This window comes from Gymnoscopelus microlampas (assembly GCF_963454915.1).
Source record: "Gymnoscopelus microlampas genome assembly, chromosome: 9".
NCBI lineage: Eukaryota > Metazoa > Chordata > Actinopteri > Myctophiformes > Myctophidae > Gymnoscopelus > Gymnoscopelus microlampas.
The window spans coordinates 26,101,436-26,120,979 of NC_139946.1; the positions used below are offsets into that span (position 1 = coordinate 26,101,436).

A 19,544-nucleotide genomic window follows, 5' to 3' on the forward strand; every position below is an offset into this window, starting at 1 on the left:
CTCAATGGAACTTCTTTGGCTTGTAGGTCTGCTATTTTCAGCACGTTACAAAGTGTAAATCAGGCTAAACTGGGGAATGGTGCATATGAGAGAGAGAGAGAGAGAGAGAGAGAGAGAGAGAGAGAGAGAGAGAGAGAGAGAGAGAGAGAGAGAGAGAGAGAGAGAGAGAGAGAGAGAGAGAGTGTGTGTGTGTGTGTGTGTGTGTGTGTGTGTGTGTGTGTGTGTGTGTGTGTGTGTGTGTGTGTGTGTGTGTGTGTGAGAGAGAGAGAGAGAGAGAGAGAGAGAGAGGTGTGTCATGTCTTCACTGGAAAGTTTAAAGCACAGAGAGAGAGAGAGCAACATGACATTGTGTAAACTAACTCATGCGGTAGAAGTCTGTCACTGTCAGCTGCTGAACTGAGTGAGTCTTGATTTGATTGTTTATTTCATAACTAGTTAGTCTGTGGGCTACAGTATCTACTGTGACAGCTTTTTGCACATGGCAGGATTGTTGTGATATAATTATAGTCATTTCTGTGTCAGATTCACAGGGTGATAAAGAAAATACACAACTTTAAATAAATAAATAAAACTTAGAGGCTATGCTTTAAATGTTAACCTAGAATAGATTTTCTCTATTACACGATGTACGTTGATGTACTGTAGATTGAATGATCTATTTCAATTCCCATATAGCCTATTTTATTGCTATATGCCTCAGGGCCACGCTGGTCTATGACTAGGTTTCCATTACATCCATTATTAAAAAAATGAAAGGTCTTTAAAGTGATATTTTTTGGTGAAAACAAAAGTTTTTTTGTTCAAAGGGTAAAGCACTACATTCTGATAGTAATCATTACTATGGAGTGTTCAGTAACAGGGTTCTGCTGTCTCTGCTGTCTCCATTTATCAGCTTAAGTTACAGTTCAATTGTGTCAGCTCATTTCTTTGAGTCATCACTTCCAATTTCACTTGTTTAATCTGCATCCTGCCTGAGTGCTCCCTCCTGATTGGATACATTTGGTATCCCGACCTAATGTGTTTTCTGTTTACCAAATAAAAGAGGTGGAGAAGAAAGGAGACAGAACAAACACTCTATGGTACTATAGAGCAATTTAACACTTATTTCAACAAAGAAATATCACTTACCCTATACCTGTAAGTTTAAAAGCATCCAGTATAGGCCTACTGTATGTGGGAAACAAAAATAGTGGATTTAGGCTACTTCTGTGGTTTACTAGCATTGTGCAAGACATTTGGTGCTGATTGGTCCTGAGTCGAAGAGTGGCACATGGCAACACATTGTGTCGCTATTAGCGATCTATAAGCTCACAATGTGTCGCAAAGTTAAAATAGCGATTCGCTATTTCAACTTTTTTTATGTTTTGAATATGTTCATCTATAATGACATGCCCAAAATAGGAATTGATTATTAATCGATTATCTTATTAAATTATATATTTTTTAAAAACCAATTGATTAAAGCAGCACTATGTAGTTTGGGGTATCAGTGGCCACTTTGGACACAAATAACATGGCAGCCAACATCTTTGACTTCATTACCCAAGAGTTTCTGCAAGCATGTCTGTCGAGGATGCGCTCTGATTGGCCAGTCTTTGCTTTGACTAGCAGTTCTGCCTTGGCAAATGCCAGGATGAAACTCATTGTCTCCCCTATACATACTAATAGGCCTGCATTCAAGCCCCTAGCAGGAACCCCCCTGAGTCTATACATTTATGGAAGGATGATTGTTATTGCTTAAACAAATAACTTTATAATTTTGTTGGACATAATATGCTATATAGTTGTTAAAAAGTTACATAGAGCAGCTTTACATTTATTTGTTCGATTAAGCGTGCTGCATTGCACCCCTACTCCCAACACTCTGACCATCTCATTTGACATGTTAACTCTGTGATGATGACCACATTCACATACAAGTGTTAAATATGAGGAGGTTTCACACACACACACACACACACACACACACACACACACACACACACACACACACACACACACACACACACACACACACACACACACACACACACACACACACACACACACACAGCGAATGCGATGCAACTCAGCATATGAGGTGGATCATTTGAATATGTCATCAATCTAAAAAACCTCCACCGCAAAATGGACCCTGGTTAATTCTTTTTTATTTAAATGTCAATGTCAATTTTTATGCTCAGGATTTTGCAGTGTGAGGATGAAGGGTTTCCCCCCACCATAACGTGTGTGTGTGTGTGTGTGTGTGTGTGTGTGTGTGTGTGTGTGTGTGTGTGTGTGTGTGTGTGTGTGTGTGTGTGTGTGTGATTGCTAACATGCAGAGCACATTAGTCTCATTCCATGCGAGCTTCTTCCTCGACCCTCCTTATATTTTTGGCAGCGAGGCAGGAGCTGGGGACTGGGAGTACTCTCTTCTTTTCTCTTTTCTAACGATTCTTTTCTAACGTTGAGTTTTGTCATCCAGCTATGCCTTACATCATACTAACCTTTAGGTGAGGGGTTACATTTCCAGCCTATGAGTCTGGCCATCTGAACTGATTGGATACCTCTCACCCTATAGACAGGAAATACTTATCTCCCTAATAGGAAACTCCTCACCTATTCAAGACACAGAGCAAAATAAACAATATATACAGTAGTAAAAGGACATTTGAATACTAAAAAGATACATAAGTGAAAATAAAACAGTGCAGAAGAATTATTTAAAAAAGTATGCCACATAACATATCACTGCACATACTTGTATGAGCATGTGACCAATAAAACGAAGAGGTACCACTTAGATCACTGTGATTAGAGTGACACTCCCTATTTTAACTTTCCCCTGCAGTCCTCTGTCAGTGCTCTCTATTGTGTGTCTGTGTGAGACTTATCTGATTGCATTTCAACTCAGGACTTCTTTTGAGTGTCCTCTCTCACACTGGCATAATGTTTAAGGAATGAATCCAGTTGTCCCCTGGCCTTCCTTGGTATTGCTTCATCAGAGGCTGTTTAGTCACCAGTAGAGTTGATACTGCCTAAAATGCTGGTGTGCCAGTCTATGCCATTCCCGTGCCACATCATTTATCACATGGTGATATGAATGCTTCAGTTAATGTTGCACTTCTGTTTCATATCTTTTTTAAATTTGTATTTATTGCTAGATCAGTGGTTCGCAAACCTTTTAATTTCAAGGACCCACATAACTCTGAGAGTGTACAAATGGAACCAAATGAACCTGAAGTACACTCTCAGAGTTACAGACCTACTGTATACAGTAAGGGTCCATTTGGAACCCCCTCAAGGAACCCTGAGAGTCTCTGGACCGCACTTTGAGAACCACTGTCCTAGATTATTTTTTAATTACACACTGGTAACGGATCGGTACTCGGTATCGACCGATACGCAAGGTATGGGTATCGGAATCGGTATCAGGAAGGAAAAAATTGTATCGGTACATCTCTAGTCACTAGTGTGACAGTCGCTGAAGGACTAGGAATGCAGAAAATGTTGGAAAGGCTTTCAGGGCCAGGGGGACGAGAGTGATATACTGTGAAGAACTCCACAAAGAGGATTACTGCACCGCAGCAGGGTTACTGACACAATAACATGAACACTGGGGGACAGTATTCAACCCCCAGTACTTGAGTCAAAGTATCGATACTCCTGGTCAAATAAGTGAAGGTTTGTCAAATTTGTACTTGAGTTAAAGTACTGGAGTACTTTAATTTCAATACACAAGTATTTTCAAAAGCATACTATTGAATACTTAAGTATTTTTCACAGCAAGTAGACTACTCTAGTTTACTAGAGACTGAGCAGTTGAGTAATATTTGACCAATATTTGCTTCACTCACGATTAATGAATATTTGATTTAAGTAGTGAAAATGTCAGATCTACAAGCTCACAACTCTTTACTATATATATATATATATATATATATATATATATATATATATATATATATATATATATATATATATATATATATATAAACCTGCTTCTCGATTATTCGATTGAGCAACATTACATTATTTGGTTATTGGTTTTAAATATTGGTTTCGATATATTTTTGGTTATTTGACCAGCCTTATGTCAAACCCTTTTAACTGTTACGATACATTTCTCTCTCTCTCTTTCTCTCTCAGTCTCTCTCTCAGGATGCCTATACATGCTCTGTCAGTCAGGCGCAGATCGGCGGGGATCGGCAGGTTTCCAGAAGTCTCTCTTCCAGGATGGAGCGAGGAGGACACAGTGGAGGGAAAGGAAGAACCAGAGGAGGACGGCGTTAAGGAAGGGCTGTGCCGCCGGTGCATGTATTATGTCTGCCCCTGGTGCCGTCCCAAACCAGACGACGACGATGACATCACAGACACCGAGGTGACGGGTGTCGATGAGCCGGACAAGAAACCCCTGCCAGATGGTGACAGCGGGCTCGGTGGTACGTTTTTTTACGAAGCCCTCCCCATTATTTCAAACTTTTCCCTCGATTCCGATTAATAAACGTTATTAAAATAAAATGAAATGGTGAAATTAGCAGATCTACAAGCTCATAACGCATTGCATCGCGTTGTGAGCTAATAGAGCCGCTACTTTTGCTATTTGTGTACGCCACCATTGTACAACAAAGTATAAAACAGGGCTTGAGTGGTGTATCAGACTAAGCAATTTAGCCAATTATATATTGTTGGTTCTAATTGTCAGTTTGGATATATTTGGGGTTAATTGCCCAGCCCTATCACGTCGTACACACATCTCTATCTCCACAGAAGAAGCCTTGCTGCAGGTGCGGTCCATAGACCTGATGAAGGCCCAGGCGGGGCAGAACCGCACAGAGCATCGCACAGATCGTTACCACGGCAACAACCTCATCATCCGCCGCGGCCAGACCTTCCAGATGTGGCTTGAACTCTCGCGACCTTTTAACGCAGAAAATGACAAACTTCACCTTGAACTCAAAACAGGTCAGTCTGTTGCCTGCATATTAGCCCTCAATTTTATTATCGTGCCAAATCACAACAAGTTGTCTCAAGACACTTTACATAACAGAGCAGAGACCTTACGTTTCCCCCATGAGCAAGCATTTGGCTAAGGTGGCAAGGGAAAACTCCCCTTTAACGGGAAGAAACCTTGAGCAGAACCAGGCTCTAGGGTGGGCTGCCTTGACTTTGTCAGGGGAAAGGGGGGGACGGGATGGGACGGGACATAAAAATGCACAGCAACATAATTACAACTATAATAACAGTCTGTACTGCTGCCATATTTCATGGTAACTGTTGATCCACAGCTGAGCTGAGTGTTTGGTAATGAGAAAGCACAAAAAGTCACATATGTAACATGCATTGATGGGTCTTGAATGCATACAAATGGAGAGGAGAGAGGAGAAGAGAGGAGAAGAGAGGAGAAGAGAGGAGAGGGGAGGAGGAGAGCAGAGCTTGGTGAGCCATGGGAAATCTAAACCTGTAGCAGCATAGCTACAGTAAGGGCTACTGTTGTCCCAGGCAAGCCAGGGCCAGCCCTAACTACTGGGAGCTACCCCAGGCTTTTGGAGGGTAACTGACAAAATATTAGTATATTCTAACCGTGTAGACATGGGGGAGATATATGAATAAAAACTAATAATGAACATGGAAACATAGAGATGTTCATTGTGGACATAGACAGAAAGGCAGGAGACCATGTGAAGGAATGCACATGATGATAACAGGAGTCATGAGACCAGGGGGATTCTGGGAAGTTGGTTGTGTGAGGAAGCCAGATGCCCAGGAGTGATCTGAAACTGGCTTGTTTGTATTTATGGCTGGCATGGCTACACTGTAAAATCCTCAGTGTTAATGCTGACAGTGAACAAATGGAACCAAATGGAACCGTAAGAGTCTAACCTTTTTTGTATTGATGCCAGTTTTCACAGCCATGGTGTGTACAAGTGCCAGAGTGTCTGTGCTGAGCGCTGTCAACTGCTATAATAATAGCTGCACATTAAATCAGACCCGAAGCTAAGCTTTTATTTATAGCAGCTGCATGCAGGAAAGATCCTCAGATCCGGTACATCAGAGTGCACGACTGCACGTTATGTGTGTTTGTTGCATTTCAATATTTTTGCAGGTAAATTCCGTTGAGATATAAGACCTTTTCGAGGGAACAGTGTCCAAAATAGCAGCAATATGAAAAGTTTCAACAACATAAGAAGAACAACTACATAAAAACAAACATTACAAGCAACAAGTTACAATGTAACAAATGAAAATTGCAATTTGAGTGTTTACTGTTGCACACTGTTGCACAATTTGTTCTGGTATCGCCCTTCTATCATACTGCCTGTGTGTGTGAGGGTGGGGTTGGGGTGGGGGAGTGTGTGTGTTTGCTTGCTTGAAAGAGTTTTCATATTTCCTAGATGACATTTTCAAATGTCATTTTTTTCTCTTTCTTTTTTTTTTAATTATAATTTTTATCCCACGATTTTGTAACCCTTATTTTTCACCCGGTGCCAATTTTCTAAGTGACCCTGGGCACTACACTCCCCTCACCAGCCTAGGGAGGCCAGGGCCGAGCTCATGCCTCCTTCAATGCATGAGAGCCAACTGACCTTCTTGTCACCTGACAGGAGGGAGTTTCCCTGGTTGGACGTAGCGCGTGGAAGGAACACGTTATTCCAACCAGTTCCCTTCCCCTCCATCAGGCGCCCCGGCTGTCATGGGGGAGGAGTTTAGTGACCAGGATTACTACATGTTTTTGTGAGGGTATCAACTACCCTGAGAGACACGGGGAGAACATGCAAACTCCACACAGAGTAGGCCCTTTCGCCAACCCCACCTAGGGTATGGGCGCTGATGACGTGGAGGAGGAGACACGCCCCCAGCGCCCACAGCGTCCCCGGCGGGAATTGAACCCAGGACCTTCTAGCTGTGAGGCGACAGCGCTACCGACTGCGCCACCGTGCCCTCGAATTTTTTTCTCTTTCATGTCTTCTTACACACACCCTATAATAAATTATGGAATGCAGCCAGGTCTGTCTCAGAACACAAGTGATTCAGTGTTTGTGGAAACGATAGACTCAGCATTGTGCTAAACTGCCATTCAGGCCTTGATTTGCCAATACCTTATAAAACGTTTACGATGAAGGTTCTCAGAGAAAACAGATCCTCAAATTGTCGCTCTTGGGCAGAAACGTTGTATCTCCATTTTTCAACTGCTTACGTTTTAACCACTTAAACCCCAGCATCCGTATTGTGGGGAAAGCTTTCGACAAGCTCACAATGCGCCACACCGCAACGCGTTGTGAACTTGTGAACGATTTTCAGCGAAAGCTTTCCCCACAATAACAGAAAACAGAATAGACACTATATAGAGCCCTGAGGGTTGAGCAAGTGGTTTCTTAACCTACTTCGGCGTACAACAGTGTCGCGCAAAAGTAGCGAAAATAAACAACCTACAAACTCATAGCGCTTGTAGATCTGCTATTTCTACTATTTTCGAAGGTGAAAGTGGTTAATTGTGTCAGTGGGGTTTATAAATATTGAACCAAGAGCTTGGGACTAAATAACAACTACATTGGATCCATTAGAACAGATTCCTTTTTTTTTCAAAGAAACTCCTTTACATTTCCCTGGGTCCCAATGCTCTCTGTCGTGACATCTGCTATGACTTGTGTCTCTGTACAGGACCCCTGCCTACAGTGGCAAGGGGAACGCACGTCCTCATTCCACTGGTGGACGGATTGGAGGACGACCGCTGGGAGGCAAAAATTGTGCGACAGGACGGCAACAAAGTCCAGTTGTCAGTCAACTCGATACCCGCTGCAATTATCGGCCTCTACCAACTCACCGTAGTAACAAAATGCCCGAAGGGTGAAGCCACCTCCAAGCATGACCCCACCAATGACATCTACATGTTGTTCAATCCCTGGTGTGAAGGTAAATATCTGATTTGCTTTACTGCGCACACGCCGCACAGGGTTCCATTTTCTCCACTCTCTTGTAGCTCTTTTCGACTACTAAGAAATAAGTGATCTGTGCCATGCCGTGAAACGTATTTCATGGGTTCTGGATTTGTTTCTTACATACATTACGGCCCGGTTTCTGAACCTAATTTGGGCCCTGCTCAGGAGGTGGTACTATCCCTGAGTTCTTGAAACCCAGAACTCAGAACTTCACAAATAGCTAAAATATTTATTTCAAATCTAGCCATAAGCTATTTTCTTCTTCTTCTTTTTTTCTCTGAATGGTTATAATGGAAACATGAACAAAAAAGCCATCACAGAACTTCCCAGATTTTGGAAAGTTTCAGGGTTACCCTCTAAAAGCCTCTTGAAAAGAGGATCCGAACTAAAGAAAAGGACAGAACTCAACTCAACTCAACTCAACTTAGCATTATTCACAGGTTTACAGGTGTAACAAAAGTAGGTGAAATGATTTGTCCTACAAGCTCCCATCATTTGCAGTTTCAAGAAATGAGGAAAGAAATAGAGAGAGAAAGAAAGAAACAAAGCAAAATAAGCAGTGTAACATATAACTATAAGGTGCATGATATAAGATATGAGATATAATAACAAATGTGACAGAGTATATGCATAAGTTACAGTGCCAGTACAGCAGCAGTGGTGTGCACCTGAAGTCATATACAGCACACAGGTACACCGGAAAAAAATCCTACGTGGTGGCTGGTGGCCTGTGTCCCTGACGGGTGCTTATTCAACAGGAGACGGAGAAAGTAGGGAGAGGATGAACTGTGGCTATGAGTCATCAGACAGATTCAAACCCGGGATGTTGCAATGAGTTCTGGCCCTGCTAGTTGCTTAAACCAGCATGCCACATGCTGTTGTAGAGACATCATTTTGAATGTACTTATCCACTCATCAGGGTCATGAAACCCTAGGGTGATTATGTTGTTTGTTTTCCAGTTCATGGTGCTAGTAAGCAACACAGGTGCAGCTAATACAATTAATAATGGGTGTGTTAGATTTAGGTGTACCCAGATCCATGGGTGTACCATTGTGCAAGCATATACGTACAGTAGTCACCAGGTGTGTCAATGCACATTCACACACCTACATCTAACACACACCCGTTATTAATTGTATTAGCTGCAGCTGTGATGCTGTGATTAGCTAAAATGTGACCATGTGACCTGTTGTGTGGGAATGCTGCTTTCGCAATTTAATGTTGTGAAACTTTGTGAAGGTTTCTGTCTATAATGACATGGTATGACAGGTTTAATGTGCGAGAGCTGCTCGCTCACATACACAATTACAATTTGACGACATACATGTACAGGCAAACACCCCTGGATTACTGTAGCTTCCTAACTGTTTGAGGTGCGGCTCGGGGTGGATTATTGAACCGTAACCTCACCCTGGGCTGAGCAAGAAGGGAGATAAACTGGAGGTCACAGACCTGAAGTGGGAAATCTGGGGTTTGACATGAAACATTAAGAATGAAGTAAAGTGGGATTGAATACATTAGGAAGATGGAACAAAAATCATCATCTCATCAAGCTTTATGTTAATGCAATCACATTTTCTGGTTACAATGTTACAGGCTTGATTGGTGTATATTCATAGCAGTCCCTTGCCTATTTTCCCTCAGTGCTTCTTGTATATACAGTATGTGGGCAAGCTGCATTTGTATGAAGATTTCATTGAGACATAATGCTGCTGACCAACATGCGTTCCTTTCTAAAGCATGTTGCCAGTCTGGCACAACAACTTGTTATTGCAATTCCCCTTGTTTATTGGCAGGGACCGCTTATTACACAATGCAGTTTTTAAGTTCAACACCATGTTCTTAGATTACAATATGTCTGGGTGGCAGGTCACGTTTATCCATGAATGCCCTAAACCACAAGGAAACAAGAACAAAAAGTGGAAGGGGAAGGTTTTCCAGCAAAACACCATCAACCTTTTTCATTCTCTCACTGTACAATGTGTGTCATGAACCCTTCCGTGGAAACACAGGGAGAAAGTGCACTCCACCCTCAGTTCAAACAAATGACATCAAGTGAGGGCATGATTTCAAATCTTACACTGGGGGAATCTAATTATTCTTGTTGTAGGGCTGGGCGATATGACTTGAAATCAATATCACGATTATTTCAAACTTTGGCTTCGATTATGGTTGATAGATAGCCGATCTACAAGCTCACAACGAGTCAAATCAATTAACCCACATGAGCAAGGTTATTGATTCTAAATATCGGTTTCGATTCGGTTAATTGACCAGCCCTATCTTGTTCCCTCTCTGACTATCAGGTGACGCAGTGTTCATGGATGATGAGGACGAGAGAGGGGAGTATGTGCTGAACGATGTTGGCAGGCTCTACTACGGCACACAGCAACAAATTGGAGCAAGGACATGGAACTATGGCCAGGCAAGTGAAAAGCCCCATTTATAGAAGAAGGATAAGGATAATTCCTTTTAACAGGTCGTTCATGAAAGTCCTTGCGGTCTTGTTTCCAATGAGAACCTGTGAGCAATTAGGGGCTAAGAGTCTTGCTCAGGGACAAATTTCATTTCATCGACACATATGCTAACCTGGCCTGGAATCGAAACTGGGGCAACCAGGGCCTCTGGCCCCCTAGGCGGGTTCACTAACCATTCAGCTATGGCCGCCCCCTAAAGGCTGTAGCTTAGTGGGTAGACAGGCTGTCTGATAAGTACAAGGTACAAGGTCTCCCTCCTTACCTATCAGTGCATCCACAGCAATGCTCCCTGCTCTCTGGAACTCCTCGAACCCTTGACCTCCACCCGCTCCCTCCGCTCTGGAAATTAATTCAAACACACTGAAAACCCCCATGACAAAGCTCCGCACCATGGGGAACCCGAGCCTTCTGCTCAACTGCTCCTCGGCTGTGGAATGCCCACAGACTAAAACCTTCCTTTTTCAATCTAGGCATTTGCCTAGATGGACTTATTGATGCCTTGTGTTTTTTTTTAAACTTGAACTTTTTCTTAGCTGTGTAGTTGGGGGTCTCTTACCATTGAACTTTTTTTCTTGACACTGCATTGTAGCACTTTGAGATTTGTGTCAAATATAAAGTGTTTCAAATAATAAGAATTATTATTATTACATGTGAGATGAGACAACTGATACTCTCATTCTGTTTTCCATGTGTGTGGCATCAGTTTGATGAAGGGATGCTGACTGCATGCCTGTACGTCCTGGAGAAGAGTGCAACGCCCCCATCCGGCTGGGGAGACCCTGTTAATGTGGTGCGAGTGGTCTCTGCCATGGTGAGCCTTTCATTTACTGTACATGTAAAGAATACACTATACAGGTGTTTAATGCACATGCAAGGGTGGAAAAAGAACTAGAATATCCTGTAATTTGTACTTTTGAATACTTTGAGTATTTTTAAAAGCATGAACTTTTGAATACTTGAGTATTTTTTAAAGCAGTACTTTAACTTAGCAACTTTCACTTGTAGTATTTGACCAGGAGTATCTATACTTTGACTCAAGTACTGGGGTAGAGTCCAGAATGACTTTAACCGTTTCAATTTGAAAACATCCTACCAACCAATCTCTCTCCATTTCATTGATTCATTGATATTTATGGTCATGTGATGATGACATATAGCTGATGTTTCAACTCTAAGTTAAAAAATAATTGAATGGCGCTCCACCTCCTGAATCCAGATCAATTCCATGGATGACTTCGGTGTCCTGGTGGGGAACTGGTCAGGTGACTATTCGGGTGGGACTTCTCCCACCGCTTGGAGCGGCAGTGTGGAGATCCTGAAGGCCTACCACAAAGCTGGAGGTCACCCTGTCAGATACGGACAGTGCTGGGTCTTTGCTGGTGTTACCACAACAGGTTAGTCATTTATACCAGTGGTTCTTAACCTTTTCAGACCGCGATCCCCCAAAATCATATTTTAACTGGGGACCCCCCACCCTGACAAGCACTTGGAATTGAAAGAGTTGAGGCATTACATTTAGTTTGACTCGGTTCCACAGATAAATATTGTGAAAATGGCGAGGGGGCAATAAACAATACGTTATCATCGGGCCTGCATGTCAAGTCATTGACGCAGATATTAACCACTTTCAAATTGGTGTCCCTATTTTTGTCCCTATTTTTTTATACAGTAGCGTAGGTGAATGTGAAGTGAGATTTCTTTAATTTGGCACAGCAAAATGCGTTTTGACCATATGTTTACCAATGATAAAATATGACCTCACATCGTTTGAAAAGGAAAAGTTAACTGACGTACTGAGGAATTTGTTTGGTGAAAGTTATGCAAAAATGTTCACAGATTTTCAAACATTTTCTTTTTTAATGATTTGAATTTGCTTTTCTATTTTACACGAACAGAAGGGTCATAATAACACATTTATAAACATTTTCTAAAATAAAAAAAGATTGTGAAAACATCAGATCTACAAGCTTACAACGCATTGAGAGCTTGGCGATTGGCTGTTTTTGCTATTCGTCATACAACAAAGCATTATAGGTATTAAGTAGTTTAATGTTTTTTCTCAAATGTCATGAACCGATGTGCTTTTCAGTGATGCGGTGTTTAGGCATTCCCACTCGCGGTGTGACCAACTACAGCTCGGCCCACGACACCGACACTTCCTTGACCATCGACGTGTTCTTTGACGAGAACCTGGATCCTTTAGATCACCTCAACGCAGACTCTATATGGTGGGTGGTGATGTCATAGTTTATGATGACAGCACTTTTCTGCACTGAAACCTAAGCAGTGCTGGAAGAAGTACTCAGATTTGTTTTTGTTTTACTTAAAGGAGCACTTCACCCACTTTCAACCTTATCTTCAGATATAATTGGTCCTCACTAATGCTCTTTATAAGATGGCACCATATCCGTCTACCCACTACCCACTGGACAGTTCAGAAACCTGCCTACCAATGCCTGCCTTCCAAGCTTATAGAAACTACTACAGCCTTTCTATTCATGGCTTTCTGAAATAAAAGCCAATTGTCTTTTCTTTAATGACCAAACCTGCCTAGCGATGATGTCTGGTTGGCAGGTTGGCACAGCTCTCCTCTCAGACGCCGAGCGAGTAGACATAAATGATGCCATCTTGTAATGAGCATTAGTAGTGAGGACCAGTTATATGAAGATAGGTTGAAACTTGGTTAAGTAAAAGCATCAATAGCACAATGAAGAAATACAGTTTTACAAGTAAAGGTCCTGCATTCAAACTTTTACAGTACTACAGCACTAATGTGTTCATCACTTTAATGTTGCAGCTGGTAAAGAAAGGTGCTGCTGGGTAACTTACAGTAACCTATAATAATACATAATCATTTATGAGTTAATGTTTCATATAAATAATCTAAATCTGCAGAATAACTAGTAACTAAAACTATTATTATTAGTGGAGTAAAAAATAAAATAAGTAAAATATAAGTGGAGTAAAAAGTACAATAGTTGTCTCTGAGATGTAGTGGAGTAGAAGTGTAAAGTATTGAAAACTAAGTGCAAACATTCAAATAAAGTAAAAGTACCTCAAATTGTACTTACTGGTAAGTACAATACTTTCCACTGAACCTGAGTACTGCTGGTTTTCATTCTAGCCATATCATCTTTATGTTGTTTATGTTTAATCTGGCAGTAATCTGAGTCCTCAGCGCTAGATTTGAAAATCTCTTGTTTACAATATGTATTTTAGTCATAATGTGCATTGTGCTTTAGCTCATAAAGTATGCCCTCCTCCACTCTTCCTCCTTGCTGTAGGAACTTCCACGTATGGAATGACTGCTGGATGGAGCGCAGGGACCTGCCTCATGGCCTGTCGCTGGGGGGCTGGCAGGCTGTGGACGCCACCCCTCAGGAGACCAGCCAGGGGACCTTCCGCTGTGGTCCCGCATCTCTGTATGCCATCCGCAACGGTCAGGTGTTTCACAAGCACGACTGTCCCTTTGTCTTTGCTGAGGTTTGTGCGACACACCTTTCCATCTTCTTGATTTGTCAAGGTATTATGGCCTCTTTCTTAGCTACAATGGTTTATGTAGGCTATAGTCATTTTTACCCCTTTTTCTTTGCTTTTTTTCATCCCTGTTTTGGGGCATGTTCAAAATGTTACATTTCATTGAATGTTTCAAAACATTAAAATGTTCTTTTAACATCTTCAAACGTTCCAAAAACTAGGCATTTGTAGAATCGGCCTCTGGTCTTAAGTGTTTAATCCGAAGTATATTTGCAGACATCATTGCCATCATATCAACTTGAAGAACATGTGTTGAGTCATTCCCCTCACTCTGTGCTCACCTGCAGGTGAACAGTGATAAGATTTACTGGCAACGGCAGGCGGACGGCACCTTCACTCAGATCTACAGCGAGAAAAAGATTGTGGGTCACAATATCAGCACCAAGGCTGTGGGCTCTGACGAGCGCCATGACATCACACATGATTACAAACACCCCGAAGGTATCGACACAAAGAAACCATGGATAGGAATCATCGCTGTTGGGCGGGAAACCTTGCTTGCATGTCCAAAAACATTACTTTGCAGGAAATGGAAAAAGAAAAACCTGTGTTCTTGTTAATACTTTTCATTTGTTTAATATTTATAAAACCCAAAGACAGACTCAACCACTTTCAACCTGGCGTCCCTATTTTGTCTATGTTGAGATGCAAGGTTTCTGCCCGACAACAATGAAATGCTGAATATGAGGGACGTGACTTCCTTCAAGTCAGGGAATAATATTGCCTATTGTTCATATTGTCATACCCAGGCACAGAGGAGGAGCGCATTGCAGTGGAAACGGCTTCTCGCTACGGCACCAAGCCGCAGACATATTTGGCCGCCACTGCAGAGGACGTGTTTCTAGAGGTGACCATGGACGGCGAGGGCCCTCGCATGGGGGACGCCGCTGAGCTGACCATCGTGCTGCGAAACGACAGCTCGCAGTTGCGCACTGTCAACCTCCACAGCCAGGTGGCAGTCATGTACTACACAGGCGTCCACAAGGCCACCGTTAAAACGGACAGGGCACAGGTGGAACTGATGCCCAATGAGGGTGAGTGAAGAAGCCTAATTTCGCCACTGTCAAGTGGAAACCTTGCATATGTCCAGAAATGCTACTTTTCAGAAAATGGGAAAAATAACCTGTCTTCCAATGGAATGATCTTAGATCACTACAGTATGTGACTACTCATTCGTATGACGAAAGAGAAAAACATCAAAAGTTTTAATGTGGAGATACGATGTTTCTGCCGGACAGCAGCAAATTGATACTTGGACTGTGTAAAAAAGGTTCAAATTAAATGGTTTCGGTTCCTCAATATTGTAGCAATAACAACATGTGACAAAATAAATAATTAAGTATAAAGCAAAAGTAGTAAGGTAAGAAATAGATAAGTATTTACATTATCAAAGCACACTTTGAGGTGATTGAAATGTGCAGTATGTGTACTGTATATTAGCATCTACCGTATTTACATACAGTATGTGTATGTACATTTTTGTGCCAGCTCAGTGGTCTTGTGGTTAGATTGTCCCCCCTGAGACTGGGAGATCACGTGGGGCCCTATTTCCGCCAGTGCCTTAGCCGTTATCCCTTAACTTTTTAAAAACATTTTCAAATAGTTGAAATAGCCAATCTACAAGCTCACAACGTGTTGATGTAGATTGGCTAGTAGTTGAACTACTTGAAAAGGTTTTTAAAAATAGTAAAAATGGCAAAGAAGTTTAGGGATAATGGGTAAGGCACCGGCGAAAATAGGGCCCCCCAGGGGTTCAATCCCGGACGAGTCATACCAAAGACTATTAAAATGGTACCCAATGCCTCCCTGCTTGGCACTCAGCATCAATGGTTGGTTTAGGGGTTAAAGTCCCTGCGACATACTAGCGTCATGTCCAGGGGGTGTACATCAAGCGGCCTCATCCAACAATCCATGTGTCCTATGGGCCACATGGCTCAGGAACCGTTGGTCTAAGGATAGTATTGTTGTGTGCATATGTTTGTGTGCGCAATCTTGTTATGTAAAGTGTTATGTTAGTGTCAGGAGCTTGTTTATGTGGGGTGTGTTTAAATATGATAGTTGGGGTACGGTGCTATGTGCGATTTTGTGTGCGTATAGCTGTGTGTGTGTGTGTGGTAGGCAGAGTAACTCAGTGTAACTGAAAGGCATGACATGGCACATTTTAATTTTTTCTGAGGTTTATTCTAACCCAGATGTCCTGTGTTTTACAGTAAAGCCATTGGATTGGACACTGGAGTACAAACACTACCAGGACCAGCTGGTGGACCAGGCTGCTCTGATGCTGACACTGTCGGGCAGGGTGGGGGAAACGCAGCAGGTCATCGCTACGCAGTACAGCTTCCGACTCAGAACCCCAGATCTCGTCATAAAGGTGAGTTGAGACAATCACAATGAAAAGATTGACAGAGAGTGATGGCTAACTTATATATTGTCAGACGACCGGATCGCTTGCCAGAACAGACGTTAAACTTGAGACGTGATGTTTTTCAATTTAAACTGTAAATTAGGCATAAACATTAAGCCTGGTGTCCCTGACATTATAGGCAAAATGATTTAAGATACTCTAGGCCTATTTGCTTAATTTATACACATTGTACAACGGTGTCAAGCGGCGAAAATAGCTGATGTGCAGTACAAGCTCACAACCCGTCACGGTTAAACACGTTGTGAGCTTGTAGATTGTCCTGTCAGGCTTGAGAAGTAAAATCTCATTCAGGTTCTGAAATGGTCTGACATGATGACTCATTATTTATTTGTCCTCCAATGCAGCCAATTGGAGAGGCCGTGGTAGATAAGAAGATGGCGGCAGAGATTTCCTTTACCAACCCGCTGCCACGGGAGCTGAAAGAAGTGGTGCTTCGTCTGGAGGGCCCCGGTCTGCTGACGGTCCGAAAGATTCCTATTGGGTGAGGAAACACATGGCTATCTTTATGATTCTCACATGCCCTCAGTGTTTCCCAAACAATGGCTTGGGATCCATTTTTGGGTTGCAGAACCATTTTCCTACAAAAAAGAATATTATACGTAATTTCAAAAGATTTTCAAAAGACTTTAAATGTATAAATTAATGAATAAAAAAGACCCATGATAAAAAGCTTTTATAAAATCTGATCTGCAATCTCACAACGCATCTTTTCGTGAGCTTATAGATTGGCTATTTTCACTATTAAAATATGGCTAAAGTGATTCATTCATAATGTCTTTTTGTAAGTTTGGGTCCCATGGAGACACCAAATGTATCTTTTGGTCTGGAGCTTAAAACGTTGGGAACCCCTCATGCTGTGTTTTTTGTCTTTCTGTCTTCCCGTAGTGCTTTCACCTCTTCCTGTCGCGTGCACACAGTCTGACATCGCTGTCATTTTCTTTCCCACAGAAATATTGGAAGTAGCGCCTCCAAGACTTGGACCGAACACTTCATCCCGTCCCTGTCGGGACCCAGGAAGCTGTTGGCTTCGCTGGACTGCAAGCAGCTCACTCAAGTTCATGGCGTGGTCGACATTACTGTGCAGGACAAATGAGGTGGTCACTAAATGAGTCCACTTTTGATTACTAAAGATAAGATTAACCTTTATTGATCCCTGTGTGGGAATTCAGATATCGTAGCATCCTAGGCATCCTATGTAAGAGTAGAGAGATAAGAATAGAAATGGGATACTCTAAATAAAAGGTATAGACAGAATCTGACACTAGATATCTACACTGTGACTGACAAAGATACATTAAGTATAAATGTATAATATATTCATGAATATACATCTATTGACAATAGATATATGGATGAATATATGGACTTAATATGAGATTATGTAAAGTGTCAACCAACCTTTAGCAGTGAATATCTGGATAATATATGTACAGTCTATCAACAGTGAATATGAATATAATGAGTATATTTACAGCCTATAAACAATATATGAATATGAGTGAATATAAGTAAGTCTTACAACAAAACCAAATTAGATGTTATTAGTCATCTCTTCTGTATGTAGTGACACATTTTGCCTTTATGTACTGTATATTACTGTTAATGTATATTCCTGCATTTATTTAATCTGTATTGAAACTTTGAAAATGTTCCGACTTGATGGCCACATTTAGCATTTTACAGCATTACAGTTAATTGCAATGGGGTTTTTGTATCACTTGAAATGTAAAAATATTTTATTTCAGTAGGGTACAGAAGAGAAAACTCTAAAATCTAAATGTGAGGGGTACTGCACATTGCTTATAGTAGTGGTTCTCAAACTGGGGTCTGAGGAGCCCCAGGGGTCCTTGAAGAGGTTCCAGGGAGTCAGTTTAACCACTTTAGCCCTATATTCATCGGAAAATAGAAAATAGCGTATCTACTTGGAATAAAATGTGAAAATGCTTTTGAAACATTTTAACAACAGCACAATCTTGTATGAGGGTCCCACAAAATATTTTTAGATGGGGCTCCGCGGCCAAATTGATTTGGGAGCCTCACAGCTAGAAGGGACGCTGTGGGCACTGGGGGAGTGTTCTCTCCTCCGCGTCATCAGGGCCCATACCCTAGGTGGGGTTGGCGAAAGGGCCTTTCTGTGTGAAGTTTGCATGTTCTCCCCGTTCCCCTAGGATAGGTACCCTCACAAAAAACATGCAGTAATGTTTTCTCTCTACTGTCTCTATACTGCCTCCCCCTGGTCAGCCGGGGCGCCTGAAGGAGGGGAAAGGAACTGGTTGGAATAACGTGTTCCTTCTACACGCTATGTCCTACCGGGGAAACTCCCCCCTGTCAGGTGATAAGAAGAGTAGCGTCCAGGATTACATGCTTACTTAGGCAATTGGCACTGGGTGAAAAAATGGGTTGCAACATCGTGGGATAAAAATTAAAAAATTAAAAAGGTTTGAGAACCACTGGCTTAAAGAACAACATTGTCAAATAGTATAGTGGCAGTGGCAGGACTTATAGTATTCTGTGAAACTCAGTATTAGCCTATGACAATTTCCATTCACTTTCCTGAGTTAATGAAAGTTCTTGAACTAATAATTCCAGAGGTTCCAAGTTGCACAGGTCTGTGTAGAGTGGCCGGGAAAAAGATAGCCAAATCTTTGAATGAAATTGGTACTTTTTAAATGAATGTACGTATTTTTGTATTTACAAACATATTTGTATTTTTACAAATGTTTTATGAAACTGTTATTACATATTTTCTTAGGAATTCAACATGTGAATGTGGTCAGATTTTTTATTACATTTATGTGTGGTCTGATTTTGTTTACACATTATAGCCTAGATACATACATGTGTGCGCGCACACATTTAATAATTTATTTATCTCCACATAAGAGATACAATACAAGGACACAAATATTTACACGGTTATGAAAACAATTACAGTCCGCAAATCTTGGACAAATACCCACAAATCCTTCAGGGGTACAACAGCGTCTTTGTCATATTTGGCGGCTAACAATAGTAGAAGAGATTGCACAGAATTTTGCAAGCCGATGCTTTTTTGGCATCCCAAGTTGTTGGAAGCCTCTTACAACCTACCTATGTACATGTCCTAGGCTGCCAAAGATAAACGCAAGTTGTTTGCACCTATAACCTAGCTCTGTGATGGTATGACTTTGGACATAAAAGCTTCC

The 19,544-nt window shown here is 41.7% G+C and overlaps 1 protein-coding gene across 1 annotated transcript; it reads left to right on the forward strand.

Moving 5' to 3' along the window:
- The first annotated feature begins 271 nt into the window (after window positions 1-271).
- Window positions 272-19,119, forward strand: LOC311051969 (protein-glutamine gamma-glutamyltransferase K-like). The gene is made up of 14 exons (XM_084066707.1): window positions 272-400; window positions 4,129-4,421; window positions 4,750-4,944; window positions 7,642-7,893; window positions 10,227-10,345; window positions 11,101-11,208; window positions 11,614-11,791; window positions 12,487-12,625; window positions 13,682-13,880; window positions 14,222-14,375; window positions 14,684-14,968; window positions 16,145-16,305; window positions 16,704-16,840; window positions 17,308-19,119. The coding sequence occupies exons 2-14, from the start codon at window positions 4,142-4,144 to the stop codon at window positions 17,450-17,452; spliced, it is 2,352 nt and encodes a 783-aa protein (XP_083922833.1). The 5' UTR covers window positions 272-400; window positions 4,129-4,141; the 3' UTR covers window positions 17,453-19,119.
- Window positions 19,120-19,544: the final 425 nt, after the last annotated feature.

Coding starts and splice junctions, on each gene's coding strand:
- LOC311051969 (XM_084066707.1), top strand. CDS start 4,142: ATGCCTATACATGCTCTGTCAGTCAGGCGCAGATCGGCGGGGATCGGC. Junction 4,422..4,749: donor TGGTGACAGCGGGCTCGGTG/GTACGTTTTTTT, acceptor CTATCTCCACAG/AAGAAGCCTTGCTGCAGGTG. Junction 4,945..7,641: donor TCACCTTGAACTCAAAACAG/GTCAGTCTGTTG, acceptor GTCTCTGTACAG/GACCCCTGCCTACAGTGGCA.